Source organism: Myxocyprinus asiaticus, chromosome 49, assembly GCF_019703515.2.
Source record: "Myxocyprinus asiaticus isolate MX2 ecotype Aquarium Trade chromosome 49, UBuf_Myxa_2, whole genome shotgun sequence".
Lineage (NCBI taxonomy): Eukaryota > Metazoa > Chordata > Actinopteri > Cypriniformes > Catostomidae > Myxocyprinus > Myxocyprinus asiaticus.
In genome coordinates this window covers 3152395-3179865 of record NC_059392.1, presented here as the reverse complement: position 1 = coordinate 3179865, position 27471 = coordinate 3152395, and the positions used below count along the sequence as shown (strand labels likewise).

Genomic DNA, 27471 nt, shown 5'->3' with positions numbered 1-27471 from the left:
AAGTGTATGTTTATATTTATTGGGGAGCAAACCATATGTACCACCATTTACAAAGTGAATAGCATCTTCTTCCTATCACACTTACTGTGAATAACTTCTGTCTGAAGATTGTGAGCAGTGGGTGGCAAAACACATCAATATGACATGAGATGTTGTCTTATGAAGTGATGCACACACGTTGAGCTTATAGATATGATTACAATTCAGATATGCGGCCAGATTGTAAAATAATTGATTGTTGTGTAGAGATGTCATGTGTGATGACAGCTGATTGGTCTTCGTCTATGAGGCCGATAAGCAGTTTCATTCTGCCATCTGTCTTGTCAAACTGAGTTGATCAGATTTTAATGATCCTGTGCAATATAACAGATTTGTTGCTTATGAATTTCTGGCTGCTGATGTTAATGACTTTGTACTCACTTAAAAGCTGCAAGTGTTTTTTTTTTTTTCTCATAATACCACAGATAAAATATTGCTTCTACCTGACAGATATCACTGAAATAAGTCAGGAAAGCGGCCTTTGTTTTTCTTTTTTAGTCAATCCAAAGCACTCTCTGCCTGTCAGTCTGATTGGCTGACATGTCTTTGTGGTTTTGGAGTGAGAGCATGTGGTTAAAGTTAGCAAAATAGCTGAAATCGCTAACAAGTACCTTTAAAATGTCCTTGTATATTTTCACACAAAATGAACCAATGTTTTCAGACAACATTTCTTTAATACAAAGTCAACATATCTACATACACAGTGGTTTCAAACCAATTATTGTGTCCATCAGAAGTAACAGTTTGAAAGCGAAAGCACTTGGCCTTCGTACAAAGAAAAACCATTTTTACGTTCGAGTTTGGCTTTTTTCTCTTCTTTTAGTTGGCCATTGTGTTAATACGTTCAATTTTTGTACATTGGTTCTCCATTTTATGTACCCTAATACGTTAACCCCAATGTCTTGTTAGTTTGGCTCCTTTTGTCCGAGGTCCAACGTCCTTATGTTTGGACAAAACGTTTTGACATTGTTCGAACTTCCAAGCACCTCCAAGCCATTGTAGTTTTTCGTGAGCAGTCCTTAAAGTCCAATCAAACAAGTGTTCTTTGCTTTCCCGAGGAATAGTTCGTTAGAAACACACACAACTCCTAACAGTTTAAAAGGCAGCGCTGGAATTTCCAGATTCCAAGTTCTCTCGGCTCTCGTACTTCGTCCCTTAACGAAAAATCCCCAAAGTAAAAAATTTAAAATTAACTAAACATGGCATGCATCTGTAAACTTCTAGAGCTTTGTAATGACCTACCAATTATTATTTAAAAAGAATAAATGACTTAAAATATGAAACATGGGCAGTGGTGAGAGAGGAGCCCTGTTTTATCGGGTCTTTATGCTAGCTAGCTATGATGTAGTGAAGCCAATCGCCAAACACGCAACCATTCAAGGCAATTTGTTCTCACTGTTCATATGGCATTTTATAGGCACTGGGCATGCAAGCCCTTCAAACATCAAACTCATCATCCAAATCAAACAACAGAATTACTCGGAATGAGATTAAAATGCAAAATCACCTGTTTCAGGCTTGGTATGGGTAAAAATAGGGTTCATTTTTGGGAGAAGCCAGTCAAGAACATGTCCAAGTCATATTTGATAAGAAATTGTTTTTTTGCATAAATAAAATGAAGCCATTTTTTTTCTGCTGTTAAGATTGTTTTCATTGTGGCATTGTTTTTATGTCAATTAAGCACATTTTCACTCCATTTCTCATTACCGTAATGCAAAAAAATTAAAAATACAAAATACAAATAAAAATTGCGATCACAAAGATGGATTACAGTAATGAGAATTGGGTGGAAAATGTGCTTTACTGACAAGAAAACACTGTAACAATGCAAAATATAAATTCATTTTTTTTCTTTAGATTTTAGGGTGAAATGTGTCCTGGACATGTTTTCGTGTGATTAACTCTATTAGATTAGAGAGCTCCATCCTTTACCAATGAAAAATAAAACTGATGCCCAAAGACTCAGGGCAAAAGGAGAACCCTTGTTATTTCTCTCACCACTGGGCTTGAGGAATGTGGCGGTAAGATAAGAAAAAAATGTGAATGGATCAGAAAAAAGCAAAATAAAGGGATAAAAAGAGCTGTTGGTGTAAGACAAAGCTTCTTTCAAAACTGTGGAAGGTATTTCCATTAGCATAAACATTTTTTTTTTTTATCTCCGTATTGTTCAAAGACAGAATTCTTGTGGGTCAAATTATACAAATACATATAATATATATATTTGTTTATTTACAGGCATTATATTCAGGATCACAGCTAATATTTAACAAACAACCGAACATTCTGTGGATGAAAAGTAAAAAAAAAAAAAAAAAAAAACGTAAGAAACATCAAAAAACGTACATGAAAATTTCATAGAGATGGACGATAACAAATTACTTTTTTTTTTATTTGTATTTTTTTCAATTTAATGTTTAGTAAACCAGTTTTACACCTTTTATAAAAGTAATACTTCAGTTAATAATAGGCCTACCGCCAAATAACAATGGTAATCGAAACTGTAATTCGTTATGGGGCGACAGGAAGTCAAAGGCTTTTTGGCCGTGGGCCTGGAAATTTCTGCATTTTTGTGAATGCATTTCCTCAACTATAAAAAAAAAAAGAAAAAAAGAATGCATGATTTTATACAAGCAAATCATCGATTCATGGTGGTATATGAAAAAAAAAAAAAAGGACACAGTAAAGGATATTCCTTTCCTGTGATCTTACGATTTGGATAAATCTATATATTCTGCATTTAAATATATGTGTTTGTGTGTCTGTTTACATACACACACAAACACATCTCATGTAACATTTCTACAGTGAAAAAATAGAATGTCTTTTAACATAATATGACCATTATTTTGTTTTGCTAATTAAAAAAATGAGTACATTATTTTTGTTAAAGAAAAAACAAACAAAAAAAAAAACAACCAAGAAATCAAATGTCTGTTAAGATAATCAAAATAATACAACATCAATGTGTATTTTTTCATATGATGTAACAAGAATAAGGCTTTTTTGGAAATAAGATTACACACGGCTCCTTTCATCCTCTCACCAATCAGAATCCATAGTTCAAGCATTCACCATTATAGCCAATCAGTGGGGAAAAGACTCCTCCCCCTCATATGCATATGCATGAGCGTGTAGACTACTCCCACCCTAAACAACACATTTGAAGATTCACAATGCGCAAGTTAATTGTACCAATATTTTTATGTCGCAAATGTATCACGATTGTCCATTTCTTGCTTGTAAGCCAAAATCCACTGATGGTGAAACTCCCCAAAACAAACCAACAAATAAAAAAATATCCATTGGATGGGTTGTTTGCCATGATGATGAAATCATATTTATGGAATATTTAACCATAGGATTTTAACGGGGCAACACAGGGCAGTGGACACCTTTCCCCAAGATAAGGTTGTCCATGGTTTCATCCGTTAGAAGATCCTTGGGGCATCAAGAAATGGATGGAAAGGTGGGACCAATACACATGCTCACACTCTCATTCACTCAAGTCATATACTGTCCATTAAACTGGAATCTTCACATGTACACATACAGCATAATGGAGCAAAAGCAGCATGTTTGGTATCGAAAGTGGAGAAAAAAACAAACAAAAAACAGTTGTGAGACAAAAAAATTGCTTGAAACAATGGCAATGAACGTTAGTCACTGGGGACGCCAAAGTACCGAAAGCAAGAAATATCAACATGTTGCTATTCGGTGGCGACTGCATCAAATACATGGTGCATGTCAACTGAGAAACAAGTCCAAATGTACCGGTTGAAGTCACAGAAGAAACTCGAGTGATCCTTGGTGGTTTCTCTGGTCCAAATCTGCAGCTAAAGCAACCAATACTTCCTGCCTACAGGAGGATGAAGATGGAGCTACACCGATTAACTGTCTGCACCCCAAGAGCAAAGGAAACAGATGCGGTAAGGGATCCAATTTAAATGGTATGCAACCGCTTCCTTGAATGCCTCAGTACCTTGTATGGTTCTTTTTTGTCTGAGATTCTTGTCAGCTCCAGTGGTTTTGAGAGGAGAGTTACTTCAAGTGGATGAACGGTTTGCCTTGAATTACTTCTTAAGTGGCTCCCAATTTTGTCCGGATGGCAACATGTCACTAGGAGAGGCTTAGAGAATAACCCATAATGTGAGAAGCACAATAAATCTTTTACAAATTGTTTATACCCTTTCCCCAACTTCTCCTAAGATGGCCAATTAGGTAGACTCTCCAGGACGTCAAAGAAGTCCATAGTTAAACAGACAGATATTCTTTCATTGAAAATGGTAATGAAGATTTGGAAACTGCGCATTTGCTTTTTTCCATCTTGGTAAATGAGGAATCTCAACCAATTACCTAACCAGTTTCAACTGCTCAACATCTATCCATTTAGTTTATTTGCGGGCAAGTTTTGACTTTGGCCAACAAGTTTTTCCTTCATTTTACGTTAATAGAGTTAGTTTAAAAAAGAAACAACGTATGTCCTCAACATCAGAACACTTGAGGTTAGGTTAGAGGTCCGACACCTAGATCATTCCCACCCTACAGCCAGAGCCAATACATTTGGTTCCTCCTCATGAGTTTGGGATGTAGAGAGATTTGTTTCTAGTGGGATCCTTTAGCATGCTTCTCTAGTGTTGCTGTCCAATTAGGATTACTCACAATTGCGTTTTGATTGGTTCCAAAAAGACGATTTGTTGAAAATTTCTCTTTATTTGAATTTTGTATAATTGTCATTGTTTTAAATTTTTTCAAGCAAGTTTCTATGGCTCAGCAGGCTGTGGGTGGATGGGGCTTGAGGGGTAGGGGCAACAAAATGGCTTTTTACGTTGCATAGTGATCAAAACTTCCAAGGTATTCCAGAGCCGCCTGGTAGCAAAACTGGTACTCGTCCTGTTGAAATAATAACAAAGGATTGTTAGTGTACTCCCACATTAGTTTTGGGACACTGCAACTTTACAATGATATTTAGAATACTGACACTTAGTACCATGGAAATACCATGGTTTTTTGGACATGGTATCATGGTAATACCTAGTTATAACAAGTAAATACAATGATATGTGAACATGGTAATCAATCCGTATCATGGTACTGATACCATCTGTATACCATGGTATCACCACAGTACTTTTTGTTGCCAATTAACTGGTACTCTGATTCAGACTATAATCAAAAAAGGTTTCAATGTTGACCACAAGAAACAGTTTCAATCAAGGCTCAGGCTCTCACCTCTGTTTGCACCATTGCTGGTCGTTGCGTTCGCAGCATTTTGACTGTCTGGAAGATGTCTACCACTCCTTCATAGCGCATCCTCTCTAGCACGATGCTTAGCGTGATGAAGACGCCAGTTCGACCCACACCAGCACTACATTAAGGAAGATTGAAGCTTAGAGTCAAAAAGCGCTATCTATAATGGACCCAAGAAAGGGCAGCACAAGCAACTGAATTCATTGTACAGTGAAATAGAAGAATCGTGTAGATTATTATAGTACATTTGGAATGGAATACTAGTGTACTGCTTGGTATGTACTGTGTACTGCTTATTGTTTTTTCAAAAGTACATGAAACAAAACAATATTCTAAGACAAAGATTTCAAACAGTTGTATGCTACATTGTTGTCACATTAGGTTGCATGCTTAATTCCGTGAGTGGCGTCCAATTAAATACATAAGGTTATTTTGTTTTTTTTAATCCAGTTGTGTGTAAAAATGTCTTGGCGGTCAGATCAAATATAGAGTCAAGAAGAAGATTGTATATGATACTCCTTCTGGTTGATTCATCACACTGGAAATGGACGGTTTAGTTGACTGCATGACATTGTGGGATACAGTATACATATTGCCTACTACTTTTTTCAAAAATAGTAGGTAGTATGCCATTCCTAAAATACCCTACACACAAACACATGCATTCTAAGCTTATCTTGCTTTGACAGTGCCTGAAATAGGAGGAGTCTTAAGTATGATTCTTCATGGCTGCCTTTATAAGCTGCTTTGGTGCCAAGCAATTTCACCAACCGAACAATAACTGAAATGACAACAGGCTTATTTTTCCTTTTGCCTCCTCTTGGCAAGACTGAAAGTGACGAAATGGCTCGGAAACGTAGGGATGGACTTGACACTAAAACTTAAAGATGGTCATAGGTCAACTACAGAGGTCTCTGATCGGTTCAAGCACCATTACAATGATGCAACTTCGTCAAAATAGTTCAAAACCTTCTGGATTACAATGAATAACCAGTTTGTACCCTAAAGACACTGAATGCCAGGCAACAAAACGTTTTTGACATTTCAGTCCTATGTGTTGCCAAAATCCCCCGTTTGCTACAGAAAAATGGATAAAGACAGAAATAAAAACAGAAAGAAAGAAAGAAGTGCCTCTTCTTGGCAGCTGGTTGCAGCCCGTCCCATGGCTTTTAGACTGGTTGAAGCACTGGTTAAATAGATAGACTTTCAAATCTGACAGGCGTGAAGGCGCATAGAATGAGCAGATTTACACTTCCATTCAGTGTACGTAATCATGCAATTAATGACAAAACCATGTGGCTTTATTAGATAGGAAATCTGGGGGCGAGACTGATAGGAGAGGCAGGAGAGGAGAAGATTAAAGGAATAGTTCACGAAAAAATGAAAATTCTGCCATTATTTACACACCATACCCATATGAATTACTTTCTTACGTGGAACACAAAAGGAGTATTTTTGAAGATTCTTTACATTGCTTGCTGTTTGTCTATCTATCTATAATCAAATCAATGTATGTATTTATATTATGCTAACAATTTATTTGATCAAAATAATTACCTGAAAGGACAATAAAGTATTTATCCTTCCTTGTATTGTCAGCCTGGTTTGGTTTGTTGTGGGTTTTAGAAATTAATTCATGAAGTAATATAATTGTACTTCAGACAGAGTAATTAGTGAAATAATCTCATTACAATCTAGATAAAGTAATTAAGAACTGATTTTATTTTTTGGAGTAACTCCCCAAACGCTGTTGTCTACATATTTCCTCACACAGCAAGTCTAGAAACATTTGACTTGTGCCCTTTTTAACAACATGTTCATGGTTTCTGTTAGTTGATAACACGGCAGGCAAAAGCATGCACAGCATTTTACTCCACGCAAATAATGTTGTTTAATATGCAGCAGAGCATCAGCAGTATTGGCAGAGGCAGGAAACAGACAATCTGTAGCCGTTAGGCGAACAGGACCCATTGCTTGGCGCTCTTGGGGACGGGTGATTATTTATGTGGGGGTGGAGGACAACTTTTTTGAAAGAGTAACGATTTGCTTGTTAAATGGCGACCATGCTGGAGAAGGACACTTTAGTCGCAGGTCATATCTGTAATGAGGACCGGTGGCCTATCCCAACATAATGGAGTCACATGCATCATTTCTGATGATAACAAGATTTTTTTTTTAAATAAGGCGAGGGGGAATGGTGTGTGTGTCTGTGTTATTTGTAAATTTATGATAAAAGGAGCTCTGTCTCACTTGCCTGGCATCCATTTGTCATTTGTGGTGTCCACTAGCCTGAATTTAAAGGGATCGTACACCCCAAAATAAACGATTTTGCCATTATCTACTTCATGATATTTGGCTAGGACAAATTAACACATTTTTAATGTAGCGTGACAGTTGCTCAGTTGTTTTCACAATTGTGTTGCTTTTCCAGTAACAAGGTACATTTTCCAACAAGTAGCATGTTTTTCGTATTATATTGGGAACGCAGCAATGGAGCAGAGAGAGTAATTAAATGAACTCACCTAAATCGTCCTCTGTCTCTCTAATGTAGTGTTGGGGAATTAGAATAATTTTAGTGAGTTGGTTCTTTGGGATGGTTTGTGTAAATGAACTAGTTCACAAATGATTCACTCAAGCCCCATATCTTCATCTCCTTTTTTAAGCAAAATATTTAGAAATCTTCTGCTGTTTATTACCATATTACAACTCAGTTATTTAAAATAAGGTGTTTTCTAGTTTTATTCATTTATATTAATGTTGTCACCCTAATTAAATATATAACTATTAGTTGATATTATATCCTACTGTAATCATAACTGCTGTAGATAATATTATCTGATTATTATGTATTCAAAATATTTTCTTCTCTACATAGCTTCAATGTAGTTAGACCTGTTTTGTTAGTAACTTGTAGTGTAGCGAACTACTTTTTTTTAAAAGAGTAGCTTAACTGTAGTTTAACTACTTTAAGTTGGGAAACTATAGTTTAAAAGTACACTGCCTCGCCAAAAAAAAAAAAGTCGCTGTTTGGATTTAAATAAGCAGATACTTACGAGCCTGTGATTGGACCATCATTGCATTGATTTGTTTCAACTGGAAACAATTCTTTTAACCCTAACTGATGCAGTGTGTAGCTTCTCATTTCTTAATCAACCATGACGCAAGACATATCCCGTGGTCATGGAAAAGATGTTACTGTGTTTCAGAAGGGACAAATCACTGGCCTACATCAAGCAAAGGAAACAACTAAGGAGATTGCTGAAATCACTGGAACTGGGTTAAGAACTGTCCAACGCATTATTAAAACCCAGACAGATAGTGGTGAACCATCAGTTTCGCAGAAGAAATGTGGTCGGAAAATAATCTTGAATGATCGTGTTTGGAGATCAATAAAACGCTTGAAGTCACATCATAAAAAAATCGACAGTAGAACTCACGGCCATGTTTAATATTGAAAGTAAGAGCATTTCCACACGCACAATGTGACGAGAACTTACAGGATTGGGACTAAACATCTGTGTGGCCACAAGAAAGCCACTTGTTAGTGATGTTAATCAGAAAAAAATGACTTCAGTTTTGTTAGTGAGCATAAAGATTTGACTGTGGAGGAATGGAGAAAGGTCATGTGGTCTGATGAGTCCAGATTTACCCTATTCCAAATGATTGGTCCATCAGGGTAAGAAGAGAAGCACATGATGCACCCGTCATGCATAGCACCCACTGTACAAGCCTCTGGAGGCAGTGTTATGATCTGGGGTTGATTCAATCGGTCAGGTTGAGGCTCAACAGCGTTATGCGGCAATAAAATGAAGTCAGCTGACTTCCTGAATGTACTGAATGACCAGGTTATCCCATCAATGGATTTGTTCTTCCCTGATGGCACGGGCATATTCCAGGATGAGAATGCCAAGATTCACCGGGCTCAAATTGTGAAAGAGTGGTTCAGGGAGCACGAGGAATCATTTTCACACATGAATTGGCCACCACAGAGTCCTGACCTTAACCCCATTGAAAGTCTTTGGGATGTGCTGGAGTAGACTTTACGGAGTGGTTTGACTCTCCCGTCATCAATACAAGATTTCGGCCAAAAATTAATGCAACTCTGGAGGGAAATAAATGTTGTGACGTTGCATAAGGTTGTCGAAACTATGCCACAACAAATGCACACCGTAATCAAAGCTAAAGGTGGTCCAACGAAGTATTAGAATAGCTTCCCCAACACTGGACAAAAGGCAAAAAATTTGTGTACAATTTTTTTGCTTTTTGTTTTTCACACAAAGCTATCATATGGCTTAGAAGAAGACTATAACATGAGTCATCTTTTATGAGAACTTTGGGTCATTTTTGGAGACTGGCAGCTGTAATCATCATCCACTTTCATTGTATGGACAAAAGCAGCAGGGATATTCTGCTAAACATCTCATTTTATGCTCCAATACAAAACACCATATGAGTTAAGAGTGTGAGTCAATAATTCACTTTCATTTTTGGCTAAACTATCCTTTTAATGACCCTATGAAATCAATTGATGAGTGCAGTTTTCTTGCCAGTGTTGAAAATATGTGCATGTCCTCACCTGCAGTGGACAGAAATAGGCCCATCCTGCCCAAACTGCTCCTTGGTTTTATGCACCTGCCCAATAAAATCTATGAAGCCCTCTCCGGACTTGGGCACCCCTTGTTCCGGCCAATCTGTGAACTGGAATTGCCGTACAGTCCTGGATTGGCCATCCTGTGAGCGAGAAAACAAACACAAAGATAAATGTCAACAGAACCTTATATCAATTACCCTCTATCAGGGCTTCCATTGGTTTTATTCCGACACAATCCCTTCTTTCATGGAATAAGATTGCCCGGATCAGTCAATAAATGACTATCCAGACGAAACGCTGCCAACCACAATAGAGCCCTGCCATCTTGATAGTGGATTACTCGAGGGAGACTACGCCAAACATCTACTGCTCAAATCTGAGCGAACTCTACACCCTTATGTCTTTTGTCATTGTTTTTTTCCTGCTTTTTTTCGCCGGAATAACTCTCGGTTAAGGGAAATCAATGGTGCATCTGGCGTGACTGGCGTTGTTTTGTGCTAAATGGAGTGATCCGGGCAGGTGATCGATGGCTTGACTCTGGGTTTGGAGAACCCTGCGGCTTTGGCACTGACGGATGAGTGGAGACTGCACTCCTCCATTATGCCTCCCGTCAAAAAAAAAAGAAAAAGAGAGAGAAAGGCCTGGTCGGGTAAGCAAAGATGCCCAACGAAGGCTGATGTCCATTTCAGAGAACGAGAAAGAAAATAATCGAAGGGAAACTCAGGCAGAACGCGGAGTTCAGCACTGTGAGAGATGCAGGCGGATCATACTGGTCGAGTAGACACTTTAACTAAGAGCTTTTTGGATCACATACACTACAGTTGGTCAAAATCTTGCTCATCTTTTTTAGGGTTGGGCAATATATTGTATTTTCCCGATGTATTTGCAATGAGTGCGTTTACTTGCACGATTATGCTTAATAAACCAACAACATGTGTGGTCATGTAAATGCAATAAACAGCATTCCTTTAAATTGCTGTAAAATCATAAACTGTTTAAGAATAAACTGATCGAAACAGGTAGATTGTTGCCTATTACGGCATTTTCGTGTGTCACGTAAACACCTTTACTGGTGTTCTCACCGGCTTATCCAATGTGCGCACATGTTGAGCGCATGTCTCTTCACGGTTTGACGACAAATGCAGAGAATAACGGGATTATTTAAAATCTCATCTAAACACGGTTTTCTTGCTTTGTCAGATTAAAAAAAAAAAGCTGATTTTTGGGAGTAATCAGCGAGTTGGTGTGCATGTAAACGTGCTCAATGATTTTGCTGCCGTTGTTTTTATTAGGGATGCACCAATTCGATACCTGGATCGGTATTGGCTCCGATACTGAAGCTTTTATACGGATCGGGTATCGGTCCGACGAGCCTGATCCAAATCTGATACTGTGTGTTAGTCATGTTCGTTACTGTCAAGCTCCAAAAATGACATAAAAGAACCATAAAAACACCATTAAAGCAGTTCATATGACTCGTGCATTTTATTCAAAGCCACTTGAAGACGTGCGATAGCTCTGTGAATCACAAAAGACTGTGTTTAATAAGTAAATATATAGTATGTGCAGCACCAGCGTGTTAGTGAATGGTGCTGCTCTGTTGACACAAACTCATGCACAGGCTGGTGATGCACTCGCGGCTATTTTTAGCCTTCACAGCGGTGTGCAATATTTGAGCACTACTCAAGAACAGCATCTCAGATGTTGATGCTCAATAGTTCGGTTCACTTATAGTATGCATTTAGAACGGCACTGGAGGAGCATTTTAACAGAATTTGAATAAGAAGCGAATTAAACTACTGTGAACTTGCCTACAAGCAGACACATACAGGACTTCCTGGAGAGTTCAGAATGTCAAAATAAAAGCGTGAGGGTTTAAAAAATGCACGATTTAAATATATTACTGTTGTATTTAAAATTACAATTAAAAGTCAATAATAATCATATTAATAACAATTTATTATTATTATTATTATTATTGTCATCATTAGTATTTGTTTACAATTTATAACAATATTTAAGTTGAATGGGTTCCAAAAAAGAACTTTTGATGTCTTACAACTAAATTGAACAAAAAAGAGATCCGAATCCTTTAAAGTCCAGATGCAAGTTGAAACATTTTAGGGAAAACACTGGTTTCTTTTCTACTGAAGACTTGAAGACTGGAATTACTGTTAATTTTGCTGCTACATTATCCAGTATACTAGTTAATAATAAAGTGTTTCTTAATAAGCTATACGTTTATATTGAAATAATGTGTATAATGTGTGAAATAAAGTGGTATCGATGCATCCCTAGTTTTTATAGCGTCTTATGTTTAACGAAGTTACGTTTCAACTCAAACGACACTTTCTGTAAGTCAGTATTTTGGTAAAAAAAAAAACAAAAAAACAATTTGGGCAAAATTAGGGCCATTTTTTTATGCGTTAAAATGTTCAAGTAAAAATATATCTAGGACTTTATTTTTATGTATTGTTACATTGGTGCATAAAAAAGAATTAAGTGAAAAAACTGTGGAAAACATGCCTTGATTATTTTGCTAAGGTTCACTCTAATTTACTTCTTGCATTAAACATTATTATTATTATTTTTATATTTTTCATGTTCGCAATAAATTAGCTGCCAATATAAAATTAAGCAACACTGAATACTGCAATGATTTAATGCGTTTTTTATTTCTTAAAGACCATACGATTAAATTATTGCAGCAATCTCTCATTGTCTTGCGAGTTTGAGAGCGTTAAGTTTTTTTTATACAAAAACGGCCGTAAGTTCTGTGTTTGCGTGAAGGAGTTCAAATTGTATAAATATACAGTATGTTGGTAAAAATTGCTGTTTGTTAATATGTATTATATTGGTGCATATAAATAAATTCAATGAATTGGTTGACTCCGGTTCAACGATTAGTTTGCGGCCTAATTGGTGCCATTTTCAATGTATTAAAATGTTTATGTAAAAAATATCTAGGTAAATATTGCTGTTTATTACTTTGGTTTAGTTATATTGGTGCATATAAATACATTCATTTAGTGAAAGACTGCAGGAAAACATGCCTTGATTATTTTATTACCTGAACTTTTCCTGTTTTTCACCTCTTGCATCAAACCTTTCAGTCTATTTGGCAACAGTGGCTGTTTGGTTGGAATGATGATTCTTCAGATTAAAAGAAATCAACCTTTAACCATTTCACAGCAAATGCATATACACTGACGTGTATATCAAATAAAACAGACTTTTTTGCTCTATTGTGCAGGCTTAGCTTATCTCTTCTTGGAAGTGCTAGTTTGGAATCACACAACATCATTATTCTTCTTTTGATGAACTGAAGCAAGCACTTTGTTTTTGCTACTAACTAAGAAAGGGTGAAATAAAGGCGAGAGAGAAACAAAACGAGGTGGAAAAGAGCCTGAAACTAATTGTGCACACACCCTAAAGGCCAAGTGATGTGTTTCGAATCGTGTGATTAAATACGTGACTTGTTCGCTGCCAAACTGAATGCTGCATCGTGGCTCGCCTCCTCTTTTCTCCTCTCTCAGCTCCCATCCATCCATTGAAGCCCCACCTCCTCCAGTCCTCTCTGATTAAAGTTTGCTTTGATTCCACAAGCCACGTTCTACAGTCTGATTACTGGAGAGCCTTGCCTGGATGATTCAATCACAATTAAAGTGCTTGGCTGGAGTGAGCAAGGCTCAGGATGCTCAATTCTTTGCCATGCTGTCCGTTTGCATTTGTGCATACTGTGACAGTCAGAGGGCAACTTGACAGATGAGAAGTTTGAGTTGTTAAATAAGACGTTCTGCTAACCATTTGCTCAACTATAGTGATCGACTATTTCTAGAGAAAGACCCACTGCTAAGATTCAAGGGGCAGGCCAAGACAATCTACAAACTGTATGCGCTAAGTTTGATGGAAAATCTGCAGAATTCTGTGGGCTGTGCTCACAGTACCATCAATGAATATTATATATGATATTTTTGTCACATATAAATTGTTTAATGCATAAATTATACTATTTACAAGTATATTACATTGATTTGTAGAACACGTGCAAAAAATCGGTACTGTTTCTTTAAGAATTCCGGAGCATATTTTTACGAGAGAGGACTAAATAGCTCCTATCCTCATCTGTGCTATTCGTGATTAACATTAAATATTAATTTTTTGTTGTTTTTGATCAACAACTGACTGTAAAGAACAGAAAGGATATTAAAAAAAGACTTTATTGAATTACAAATGGATTGCATGGATCTGGTCTTTGGACACATATTACACTGAACAAGTCTGTAGAGCCGAGGAGGGCGGGGCCAGGCTGGAATGAGACACACCCGGTCCCCAATCAGCCTGATGGGGCGTGCGAGGGATAAAGGCGGCCGGGGACGACAGTTCGAGAGAGAGAATTACAGACAGCTGTGTTATGTGTTTGTAGTTGTGTGTTTTTTGTTTAAATTGTTTATTAAATTATTATTTAAGTTGTCAAGCCGGTTCTCGCCTCCTCCTTTCCACTGAACCCCCTTACACTGGTGCCGAACCCCGGGTATGAGCAGGGATTCCCGTCGCAGGGTCCTCGACACTGCCGTCCACCCAGGGGAGCGCCGCTGCCGTCCGACGGGGAACGGAGTAGCCCGACCACCCGGACGCGGGGAACGGCCGCCGTCCGCGAGACGAGTGGGGACGGGTCTCCTCGATCGCCTGGAGTGAGGGAGCCGCTGCCGGGGGCGGAGGAGTGCCCTGCCGTCCCCCGGGAACGCGGAGGGGTCGAGAGAAGACCGCCGTCCGCGGGGGGAGGAGGGAAGCAACTCCCCGACTGCCTGGAGTGGTAGGGCCGCTGTCAGGGGCGGAGAAGAGTCCCCACGGGACGCCGGGAACGTGGAGGGGCGTTCTGTCCGCTGGGGGTCGGAGGTCTGACTCCGGTCCGCCCGGGGAGGAGCGGCTGCAGTCCGCCTGAGAGGGTGGAGTAGTGATCGAGGACCACGCGACGGCGCATCAGAGAACCGGTGAGTTTTTTTTTTCTCTCTCTCTCTCTGTCGCTCCGTGTTGGCCTTTCCCTCGCCATTTTGTGTTGCTGTTGTTTTTTCCCCTCCTGTCTCCTCCCAGGTTGAGGAAGGCGGGGAGGACCCGCCGGCAGTCGGGGCATAAGGCACGCCCAACCCCAACCCCAACCCCCCCCCCCGGGAGAGGAAGGGTGGGGGGGATGTACGTCATGCCGGGCTGGAATGAGACACACCCGGTCCCCAATCAGCCTGATGGGGCGCGCAAGGGATAAAGGCGGCCGGGGACGACAGTTCGAGAGAGAGAGAATTACAGACAGCTGTGTTGTGTGTTTGTAGTTGTGTGTTTTTTGTTTAAATTGTTTATTAAATTATTATTTAAGTTGTCAAGCCGGTTCTCGCCTCCTCCTTTCCACTGAACCCCCTTACAAAGTCAAACCAAACTTTAACTATCAAGATGGAGTGAAAGGTCTCATTGCTAATTTCTGGACTAATATACCACTTAGCCCCTTAAACTCTGGTGCATTTTTGGGCTGCTGCCCACAATTTTTCACACTCAAATTCACACATTCTGTGGACTAATTGCCAAAAATTGGTCTCATTTTTCAGAGAACCACCCAAATAAAAAAAAAAAGACTCCAATTATTCATCAATAATATTGTATGTGTTTATAATCTTATGATAAAAACTTTTTTTTGTTGTCGTAACTTTGTAAACATGTAATTCTGGTTCTGTTCACTCGACCTCACTTTGAAAAGGCTCATTTTATTCCACTATGTGGCAGAAAGCTCTAGAATTTTTTTCTTTATCACATTGCATCACAATATACAGATCTAAAATGTAAGTGGCCCTCTAATGCATTTTAGCTCTCACAGATGTGCTCGTCCATAGACATTCAGTCTAATTTTCAGTTCAAGCACCACCCTTGTTATTTCATTGAATATATCGGCCTCTGAGTAGACTAGAAGCTCAATTTAAGTGTCATTAGAATGCAGAGATCCTCCCCTTTGCGATGATATAAAACATTTAATCATCAATAGTCAAAACATCTTTTTTTGATGATTTGTTTTGCATGTTTTTCCTTCTGGATGGCATATTTTGTTCTGGACATCTAAGAGATAACATTGGATTATTCAGCCAAGCAAGCTCACAGACAAGTAAACAATGGCTCATTTTTTAGAGAACTTCCTATGGTAAAAGCAGATATAAAGTTTTTATATATTTGGGGCTTACAGCAGCAGATATCGGAGCATAAAAGAGACGTTTGTATTTGATGACTTACTAAAGTCAGATTTCAATTTGTTATTCTTTTGAAAATCTTTCAAACTGTGGTATTAGGGCAACAAAGTAACCTGTACAGTCACAGTCTTGAGAATGAGAGCTTTCTTTTGATATATGACTTGTCCATTTAGGTGCTATGTGAAGGACTTTTATTTATTTTTATATAAATATTTCTACCCCATATTTCTGTGGGCGCTAACTTTCAACGCAAATGTTTTGAGGCCTTATTTTGTTATTTTAAATAGCATAAATGCAGAAGTGATGGTTATCTCTGAAAAGTTCAGATTCTAAGCTTACATACGGAGACTTTAATGTTTTAAATGTAAACTTTCTTCACGATAAGGCGTCCCCCCCTTTGGACGCACTGGGAGACATAGAGTTTGAGAGAAATCTGAACATTTACCAGCCAATGGCTAATCACAGACATTTTAGTCGCATAGGGTGAAATACGGTCTAATATGCGAGCGATTTACTTGCATTGTAGACGTTTGCGCATTGATCTTGGGATTTAAGAATCTATATCGTGATTGTTCAAATGAAGATTGCGATGCATCGGAAAATCGATATTTTTACCCAGTACTAGGTACCATTGTAATACCATGCTATTCTTTGAAAAACCTTGATATACCATGTCCACACCTTATCAAATGTACAGTATATGAATATGGTTATACTGTAACATGGTATTATATGTAAATATTGCTGTTGATTACTGTTTTGTTATATTGGTTAATATAAATAAACTTAAGTATCTTTCTTCGTTCATTCAATGAAAAAATTATGTATATAATCGTTCAGTACCATATATAAATATAAATGTGTTATATATAAAATAAACGTGGTATTACCATGATTCAGTCGCATGGTACCATGGCAGTATCATGGTATTCGTTGATGTAAATATCATGGTGTCTGAATATGGTACATATCAAAGTACCACATTTTTGTTTGGATGTTTCATGGTAATACCACAATATCCTTTGAAGCACCTTGGAGTACACCACGTAAATAGCTTGTCAAAGTTAAATGAACATGTTTATCAACCATATCAAAGTATTACCATCTAATACCATCACAACACCCTGGTTCCACCAAAGTACTCTTTTACAAGGGTTTTAAGACTCACCCGAGCATCTGTCACTTTAAACTCTCTGAGTATATACTGCGGCATGTTGTACTCCGCCATGGGGTCCACCACAAAGTACTGATATCTAGCAGAACGCTCTGCGGGCCAGTACTGATGACACTTTTCCTGTGAAAACACAAACAATTGAATTCATTTGTACCAATTTTTTTCTATACATCCATGTAACAATGAAGTTGTTCATTTTGAGGAATAAAGGTACTCACTCGGCCCATCTCTCTCAGTTTGGTGAGCATCACCACGATGGTGGAGTTGTTCTCCCACAGCATTCTCCAGAAGTCCTCAGTGGTTTCTGCTAATGGGCCTTGTGTTGCTATATAAGCCTTCTGTTGTCTGTTGGAAAGAGTTGGAAAACGTGAAGCCAATTTATGCAAGCCGCTCTTAATGAAAATGGTTAAATAGAGTGTGTTGTTCACAGCTAAGAAGAGCATAGTAGTTGTACCTGTATCCATCGATGAAGCTGGAGTTGATGTAGTCAGAACCCTCCAGGCCTCTGATTGGCTGCAAGCAGACTCGAGTGGTCTCGTACGGCATGATGTTGACCAGGCGGTTTTTAAACTTGTTACATGGCAGATTGGCACTTATAAATCTAGACGTGTGAGCTTTAGAGTTTGCCAAACGCTGCGGATGGAGAAACAAACACAAGAAAATTAGTAAATATAACGCGACAAATAAGAAATCTGGATCCAATTTCTAGTTTTCATCCTAATCGGTGAGATCAGTCTCAAACGATGTGCGAAAAGACATTTCGTTGGTCGTTTGGCTTCTATTTCAGTTGTGTTGCACTGAGTAGCTCCGCCCACAGTGAAATCTCATTGGTCCGAATTCAGACTCAACATAGAAATATATTAAATGTCAAACTTGTTCTGACTGGTTGTGATGTTGTTGCTTTGCATAGCATTTTCGCTTTCAGTGAGAACAGAAAAATGTAATTTGAAAGATTAGAATTGCTGAAAACGTGTTGTGTCAAAAACGATTCGCCAGTATAATTTGCCTTATAACCTAAACTGTTAAAAAATACTGCCTAAACTTAACTTACTCACAATCTTTTTGTCAATACAGCATCACGTTTACAAAGATTCTGTTGGATTGACACATCTATTTTTTTTCTACTCCATCTGTTTGTCCTAGAGTGTCTGTAAATGGGCACGACTGGGTGACCCAGTTTATATCTACTAGCAGGAAACCTGTCAACACTTTGTTGTTATAATTACCAAAATCCATCAATCTTCCATCAGGTGGCATGAAACCCTACTTTAAAAAACAACCCAAATGTCACACAGAACTTGACTCCAATTGGCGAAATGGGTCACTGTAATTTTAGGGCGCTTTTATTTATATTGTTACAATACACCAGTGTGTAATTCCGCCATTCTGCACGCACACATTCACAAGTCCCGCACTCTTGTGTCATGATCCAAATTAGGGCTTGTAACCATCAATTAACATCAACAGCGCCACAGTATCCACAATTTTAGTCTGTTTCTAGGTCACTTGTCTGAAAGGATTGTCTCCTTTCACTGGACAAGCCTGGAACATCCAGAAACTGTGCCACATAATGTTCCAGGTAATGCCTCTGCCTGACCATAAATCTATTCAGTTCCAGCTCAAGGCCCAGTCTCTCCTTCTTTTTCAGAAGCTGGACACTGGTTGATTGTCCTTCCTTTGAGTAGCTTTCAAAGAGGCACCTGGATGGGCATGAGATATTCCAGTGGGGAGCGCCAGTCATAATAATCTAAAATCATCCCCCAAAAAGGGCTCATTAGACGCCTGTCATAGATCAACAAAAACTTTTGACCTGGATATAAGCGCTCAAGTTTTGGCCCCATTATACTCCCCATAGATAACAACTCTACAGAAAATGAGCTAAACAGAAAGCTATACATTAAAAGAAAATAGCTAGTCACGCTAAAAGCTACATGGCAAAAGTAGTGTGCTACATTGAAGCTAATCAACCTTTTTCATTCACAAGCAGCAAACAAGTGTCGAAACTAAAAAATAAGCATGTTCGTTTTTAATTAATTTTAGGAAAATATGTTTTTGTTCTGTATGGAATAAGAAACTGCTCCAAATGATTCAATGCATAAGCAAATTGTTAGACTGATTCAAACCAATTTGTGAGCTGATTTAGACTGTTTTGCCTACCTATTTGACAGATCTCATGAGAAGAACTGACTCGAAAGAGTCATTTATTTGTCAAAAATCACAAATACACGATTCAGACCCCTTTGCTTAGCTGTTTGACCAATCTCTTCAAACAAACTGACTCGAAAGAGTCATTTATTCGTGAATCAAACATCGATAGTTCTGAATCTTAACAGCCGACAGAAAATCCCGAACACATGATTCAGACCCCTTTGCTTAGCCGTTTAACCAATCTCTTGAAACAATTTGACTCGAAAGAGTCATTTATTCGAGAATCAAACAATTACTAGTTCTGATTCTTAACAGCCCACAGAATATACAGAACACACGATTCAGACCCCTTTGCTTAGCCGTTTAACCAATCTCTTAAAACAAACCGATTTGAAAGAGTTAGTAATTTGTGAATCAAACATCTCTAGCTCTGAAAATACCGAACACACAATTCAGACCCTTTTGCGTAGCTGTTTGACCAATCTCTTGAAACAAACCGACTCGAAAAAGTCATTCATTCGTGAATCAAACACAGCTGACAGAAAATACTGAACACACGATTCAGACACTTTTTTTTGGCTGTTTGACCAATCTCTTGAAAAAAAAAAAAAGAATGACTTGAAAGAGTAATTTATTCGTGAATCAAACCTTGCTAGTTCTGATTTTTAACAGTCGACAGAAAATACAGAACACATGATTCATACACTTTTGCTTAGCTGTTTGACCAATCTACTACTTTGTTCCACAAGCAAGAGAAAGACACAGATAGTGAGTGAGGGAGCTTAAAAAATAGGAAGAGCTCCAAGGTCTTCAAGCCCAGAAAGCTAGTGTTTGAATATCCATATGTGATTCTGTGGCACCACAATCCCTCTCTTCTCATTACCTAACACATCCGTTCTCCTCAACATCCGTCTTCATTGGGTGTTAATTACCCTTCCCACAATCCATCTCTGCTTGTCATCAACTCTGTGCCAACTAAGTCGTTTCTGTCTCAACTAGAGCTAGAGTTTCACATCTGTATCCACGGAAACAAAACACGCTCCCAAGAGACGTGGATCATTATTAGCTGTTCTGCATGACCCGGAAGCACCCCTTCGCTGTGACAAGTCATTAAAAAAAAACAACAAATGATTATATGGTGCATTAAATTATTTCACGCCTTCCAGATCAACAGTTCTTGAAACTTCATGTTCGATGAGATGTAATTAGAGGTGTGTACTGCTCTTGCATGGAGATCTTCTTGTGCGGAGACATTGGGACGTTTAACAGTCAGGTTTACGAAAATGGCTAGATGCACAAAATATGTTTTTCCGTGGTGTTGCTCCTGCTGCTGCTTTAACCAGCCTAAGCTGGTTTGCTGATCTTAGCTGGTTTAAGCAGGTCTATCAACATGACTACAACTGGTTTTGCTGGTCAGCCATATATTCTAACAACAGACATGTGCCCAAAACCCCTCTAAAACCAGCCAAAACACCAGCCTGGGAGACCAACTAAGACCAACAAACCATCTTAGGCTGGTTTAAGCTGTTTTTTTCAACAGGCCCCATTTTTTTAAAGCTAAAGTATTAAAGATGTAATGTTGATGGAACTTTTATACATCGACAATGAAATTCTGCGGCATCAAGAATTTTGCCAATTTAGATGTGTGGTTCTTATATGACGTTTGGTACCTTAAACTCCAACTCCATGCCGCTGACATGCTCTCCGGTCTCCACCTGAGCCAGCTTCTGGATGTACGAGAAGAGGCTTCGTGCCGCCACCTCTGTGTTGCCGCAGGAAACGGCCTCCAGCAGGGCGTCATGTATGAAGCTGTACTGGTCTTCTGTCTGCACCATGTAGTTCCTCTGGGAGCGCATGAGGGTCACATGACCATAGATGTCCACTGTCTTCTCGTGTTTTATGCGCTCCAACATAGCGTCAATCACGATGAAACAACCCGTACGACCAACACCAGCACTGAAAACACAATTCACTTAAGTCGGCAAGGTACAATACTATAATGCCAATTTGTTTTTTCCCCCAAAAGATAGATGGAGAGAGAAATAGCACCAGTTACGGTTCATTATACACCAATCAGTCACAACATTAAAACCACCTACCTAATATTGTGTAGGTCCCCCTCGTGCCGCAAAAACAGCACCAAACCGCATCTCAGAATAGCATTCAGAGATGATATTCTTCTCAACACATTTGTACAGAGCGGTTATCTGGGTTACCGTAGACTTTGTCAGTTCGAATCAGTCTGGCCATTCTCTGTTGACCTCTCTCATCAACAAGCATTTCCATCCACAGAACTGCCGCTCACTGGATGTTTTTTGTTTTTGGCACCATTCGGAGTAAATTCTAGAGACTGTTGTGCATGAAAATCCAAGGAGATCAGCAGTTACAGAAATACTCAAACCAGCCCATCTGGCACCAACAATCATCCATGTGATTATCCAATCTGCCAGTCGTGTGGCAGCAGTACAGTGCATAAAATCATGCAGATACGGGTCAGGAGCTTCAGTTAATGTTCACAAAAATGTGATCTCAATGATTTGGACCATGATTTGGCATGATTGTTGGTGCCAGATGGGCTGGTTTGAGTATTTCTCAAAGAGAATGGCCAGACTGGTTCGAACTGACAAAGTCTACGGTAACTCAGATAACCACTCTGTACAATTGTGGTGAGAAGAATATCATCTCTGAATGCTATTCTGAGATGCGGGTTAGGCTCTGTTTTGGTGGCACGAGGGGGACCTACACAATATTAGGCAGGCGGTTTTAATGTTGTGACTGATCGGTGCATTTAATAATAGGTCAGCTCTACTTAAGATCTCAGGTGGTACTTCAATAAACAATTTAGGTCAAATAATTTAGGCTGATAAAACGTTTGGGAACCCATGGTTTAAAGTTTTGCATGTAACCACAGCTGGAATTCTAGACTGTCCTAAACTTATGCTGCCTTAATGTGCTATCGGAATTATCCTACTTCCCACTTCTAAAGAGGTAATTAAGAGTATGTTACGTTCAAGTGCTTTGTTGTTGAAAAGAACAGGAAACATGGATGACACCAGGTTTATTCATACGTATTTCTTAAGGAACTTTTATTTTGACACAATAATACATATTACTCTGCTAGCTTTCTGACGATAATGGAATTTTGGTCAAATACAAGCTATTTTCACAGTGTAAAAACGTTCAACATCAAATGGTTGCTGATATACATAAATGAATATGACCGAAACTGCAAGCGTTAACAATTAGCTGCATTTCGAAAAATATCAAAACCTGTCATTTACTACAGAAACCATACTTTCCTAAACCATGTTGAAAGTTTACGACTCCTTCCATCTCAGAAACTCAGGTATCAAAATTATCTCAGTTTCCCTGTCGTAATTACGACTTGAGGGGTCGTTTATGTGCAACTTCCGAGAGGGAAACTCGTATTTACGATAATTCCGATAGCACGTGAAGGTACCATTAAATATTCTTCAGGTCTAAACTTTCTCAGATTCCTGAGAACTGGTACCAGGAGTTCTGACCTGCAGTGGGCAATGATGGGGCCGGCATCAGGTGGGCTGCAGGTCTTCACCCTCCTGAGGAAAGCCAGGAATGGAGTGGGGTACTCAGGAACGCCGTGGTCCGGCCATGCGGTGAACTGGAACTGTCGCACCTCTCGCTTTTCACTGGATCCGTTCTGAGAGAAAGATGAAAGGCAGGTTTGAATGACAAAAAAAGTTACAAATAAATTATAAAGTGCCATAACGCCAGATTTTACTTTGCTTTGATGGTAGAAACAATTAGTGATAGACCGATATATCGGCCAGGCCGACTAATTGGCCGATATTTGGCTATTTTGCGATAAAGGCCAATAACCGTGTTATTGACAGAAGTGTTAACATTTCCTTGTGTCAGTTCCAAAATCTATCAATAGATTTGTCAATGGATAGTCGACACTTTGTTTTCAAGTTTTTTCTTTTCTAGTTTATGCTAATTTGAGTAAATATAGCATTAAATAAATGTTTGTTTCACTTTAGAAATTTGGTGTACATCTGATTTGCTGTTGTTAAATTGTATTATGTTCATCGGCATTTATATCGGTCATCTGCAATCCTGCTTTCTAAATATCATATCGACATCGGCCATTGAAAAACCCATATAGACCACAAGAAACAATGCAAGAATTATATATAGTAAGTTTGAAATATGCGGTGTAGTGGTTAAGAATCAAAGCTAGTAACCAGAAGGTTGTTGGTTTGAATCCCACATGGGACGAGCCATGTGCACCACTCTACCATTGAGTGAGACACTTAATTAAAATAAACCTGTTCCCTAAGTAAGTATAAATTAGCTTTAAGAGACCTGATTTTGACAGAATGGGTAGTTGCGGTTTGCCTTTGCATGGCAGAATTGTTTAGTCTAATTATCTTTTGGCCATCACTACACATATATTCGTAGTCTATGTTTACATGTTTGTCATCAGTATACTAAGCACGCTAAGTCAACATGCAACGACAGTAAGACTGCAGCCATGTGTACAGATTCTGGCATCGCCTTCTGTCACAAACACGTTTGCTGCAAAAAAATCCAACTGTGTCTTGACGCAAGTAAGAGAGCCAGGGATGTGTCTGCTGCATGGAACATTTCTGGGAGAAAAGACAACTTACAATGTCCTGCTAGTTTTAGCATCTCGTTTTATTTTTTATCCTGGACATCTTTAAAAGGAGGTTTTGCATTTCAGTGTGGCTACTTTTCTGACAGAGACTTCCTTTGAATAAATGAATAAATAAACGATGTAATTAAGAGCAAAACTGGCCCAGTTTTCTGGATTTTTCTGTGGCTGTCTTTGGCAGAGGTGTTCTTTGCAGTGGAAGGGCTTGTGCAGGATTGTTTTTAAGAATTCGTGACTTTGAGAATGCTGTGCGTGCGACTGCTGGATATGCATACACATAAATACACCTTGCCATTCCAACTAGTGTGTGTATGTGTGTGTAAAAGTCTGTGTAGGTTTCCAAACTGACTATTCACCCTTACAATGCAATACACTGTGCACTCTTTAAAGGAGAAATCTGTCATTTTTTACAAAGTTAATAAACAAAAAACAAGCTATTACTTAGACATTAAAATCAAAATGCCATTCACAACCGATTTTACTTCCATAGTCTGATGTATAACAGGATATTCTACTAAACAAAATGTTGGACAGGGCTTGATTTAATCCATCAGGAATTGATTGGATCGTGAAAATTGGGCGTTACATGCCCAAATTGAGCCTGAGTTGGTTGGAAGTAAGCTTGATGATGTCATCCAAAATGGAGAGGTGAAGCAAGTTATAGTTTCAAAGACAAACAGTTTTTCTTTGGAATAACATATACTGATGAATGGTTCACAATAAGAGCAGTAACATGCAATAAGTAAATAGCCCCAGTTTTGATTTCATGTTGGTTTAAAACAAAAAGCACTACATCAAAGCCATGAGCACACTCTTCATATCTCTTTGGCCCGGGTCTTACTGGCACCCTTCACTACAGTGAAAGTGCAATCCATTTTAAGTCACATTACAGCCTGACTGTGCAACTCAATGATCCCTCTCTATTTCTCTCCCTTTCTCCAACCTCTTTGTGCTTACTTGACCGCTGTGCATCTGGGATGCCAATTTTGTATTTTTGCTCGGGCCACTTAGCTAAGTGCCTGTATTTGGCAGGCGTAACATTAAAAGATGATGGATGAGGAATGAGGAGATTATAAAAACGTGTGTTTGTGTTTGTGTACAGGGTCGGAGAGATGAGTACCCTGGGAGGGTATTTGAAAATCGTTTCCCTGCTTCAACCGTTTGCAGTCGTCCTGGTTGCTGATTTTTGTCGGGGCTCCAAAGCGAGACTGTGTTATGTGTCTGCTTAAAGAGAAACCTGCTTTAGGGTCCGTTGGGAAATTGTGTGACGCAAAACTCTTTAAAATGTCTAAAGCAAAGCGTTCCTTGGAGAGAGAGCTCACATCTCTGGAATGGTAGTCTTTTGCAACGACGAAATAGTGTTTGTCATCAATATGATACACAATGTTTGACAGCTCCTGTTTCACTCTTTGTTCAAGCGAGTGGTTTCAAGTGTTTATATCGATCTATTTAAAATGCCGGCGGACTTGTGCGAAAAGTGACTCTTATGTTGGGATAAATGACAGCTTATTTTAATAAAGTAAAAGAGACAGTAATGATAATATTGTTACTGATATTTTAAAATGAGTATTTGCTGAATATATGCAACTTGTGCTTGGTTAAAATTTTTTATATTATTTTATTGAAAAAAACCCTTTGAAATCCATGTATCAAATATGATACAACCGGCTTTTGAGGTAAATCTCTCAACTAGTCTCTCCCCCACAATGTCTATAGTGGTTAAGGTCCTGTCATTCAATCATCATTACATTTCATTCATGCCCACAAATAAAAAAAAAAGTGTATTTTTGGGGGAATTTTGATATTTCAACCTCAGTTCCTTTAATAGAAAATCGTTTAGGACATCTACTTTGTGTATGACAAGAGCAATTTTACCAACAACTATTTACAGACAGATTGTTTCACATTTAATTGACTATATCACAATTCCAGTGGGTCAGAAGTTTACATACACTAAATTAAGCAGCTTGGAAAATTCCAGAAAATGATGTCAAGCCTTTAGACAATTAGCTTCTGATAGGAGGTGTACTGAATTGGAGGTGTACCTGTGGATGTATTTTAAGGCCTACCTTCAAACTCAGTGCCTCTTTGCTTGACATTATGTGAAAATCAAAAGAAATCAGCCAAGACCTCATAAAACAAATTGTGGACCTCAACAAGTCTGGTTCATTCTTGGGAGCAATTTCCAAATGCCTGAAGTTACCATGTTCATCTGTACAAACAATAGTATGCAAGTATAAACACCATGGACCACACAGCCATCATACCGCTCAGAAAGGAGATGCATTCTGTCTCCTAGAGATGAATGTAGTTTGGTGCAAAAAGTGCAAATAAATCCCAGAACAACAGCGAAGGACCTTGTGAAGGTGCTGGATGAAACAGGTAGAGAAGTATCTATATCCACAGTAAAACGAGTCCTATAGCGACATAACCTGAAAGGCTGCTCAGCAAGCAAGAAGCCAATGCTCCAAGACCACCATAAAAAAGCCAGACTACAGTTTGCAAGTGCACATGGGGACAAAGATCTTACTTTTATGAGAAATGTCCTCTGGTCTGATGAAACAAAAATGTAACTTTTTGACCATAATGACCATCGTTATGTCTGGAGGAAAAAGGGTGAGGCTTGCAAGCTGAAGAACACCATCCAAACCGTGAAGCATGGGGGAGGCAGCATCATGTTGTGGGGGTGCTTTGCTGCAAAAGGGACTGGTGCACTTCACAAAATAGATGGCATCATGAGGAAGGGAAATTATGTGGATATATTGAACAACATCTCAAGACATCAGCCATGAAGTTAATGCTTGGTCACAAATGGGTCTTCCAAATGGACAATGACCCCAAGCATACCTCCAAAGTTGTGGCAAAATGGTTTAAGGACAACAAAGTCAAGGTATTGGAGTGGCCATAACAAAGCCCTGACCTCAATCTGAGAGAAAATTTGTGGGCAGAACTGAAAAAACGTGTGCGAGCAAGGAGGCCTACAAACCTGACTCAGTTACACCAGTTCTGTCTGGAGGAATGGGGCAAAATTCCAGCAACTTATTGTGAGAAGCTTGTGGAAGGCTACCCAAAACTTTGACCCAAGTTAAATTAAAGGCAATGCTACCAAATACTAACAAAATGAATGTAAACTTCTGACCCACTGGGAATGTGATGAAAGAAATAAAAGCTGAAATAAATCGTTCTCTCTACTATTATTCTGACATTTCACATTCTTAAAATAGTGATCCTAACTGACCTAAGACAGGGAATGTTTTCTACGATTAAATGTTAGGAATTGTGAAAAACTGATTTTAAATGTATTTGGCAAAGGTGTATGTAAACTTCTGACTTCAACTGTACACTCAGGACCTTAAGGATAAAAATGAAACCCATTAAAACTGCAATATAT

The 27471-nt window shown here is 38.8% G+C and overlaps 1 protein-coding gene across 6 annotated transcripts in view; it reads right to left on the bottom strand.

The window, feature by feature from the left end:
- Positions 1–693: 693 nt before the first annotated feature.
- The window catches only part of LOC127438034 (receptor-type tyrosine-protein phosphatase S-like), a 276854-nt gene continuing 250076 nt past the window's right edge, over positions 694–27471 (bottom strand). For all 6 annotated transcript variants that reach the window (XM_051693295.1, XM_051693296.1, XM_051693297.1 and 3 more), the window contains 8 exons: positions 22951–23105; positions 21097–21382; positions 17733–17911; positions 17497–17623; positions 17273–17398; positions 9863–10017; positions 5269–5404; positions 694–4929 (listed from right to left, as the gene is read on the bottom strand). In XM_051693295.1, coding sequence (XP_051549255.1) covers positions 4861–4929; positions 5269–5404; positions 9863–10017; positions 17273–17398; positions 17497–17623; positions 17733–17911; positions 21097–21382; positions 22951–23105 — 1233 coding nt within the window. In that variant the 3' untranslated portion in view covers positions 694–4860. The remainder of the gene's footprint in view (positions 4930–5268; positions 5405–9862; positions 10018–17272; positions 17399–17496; positions 17624–17732; positions 17912–21096; positions 21383–22950; positions 23106–27471) is intronic.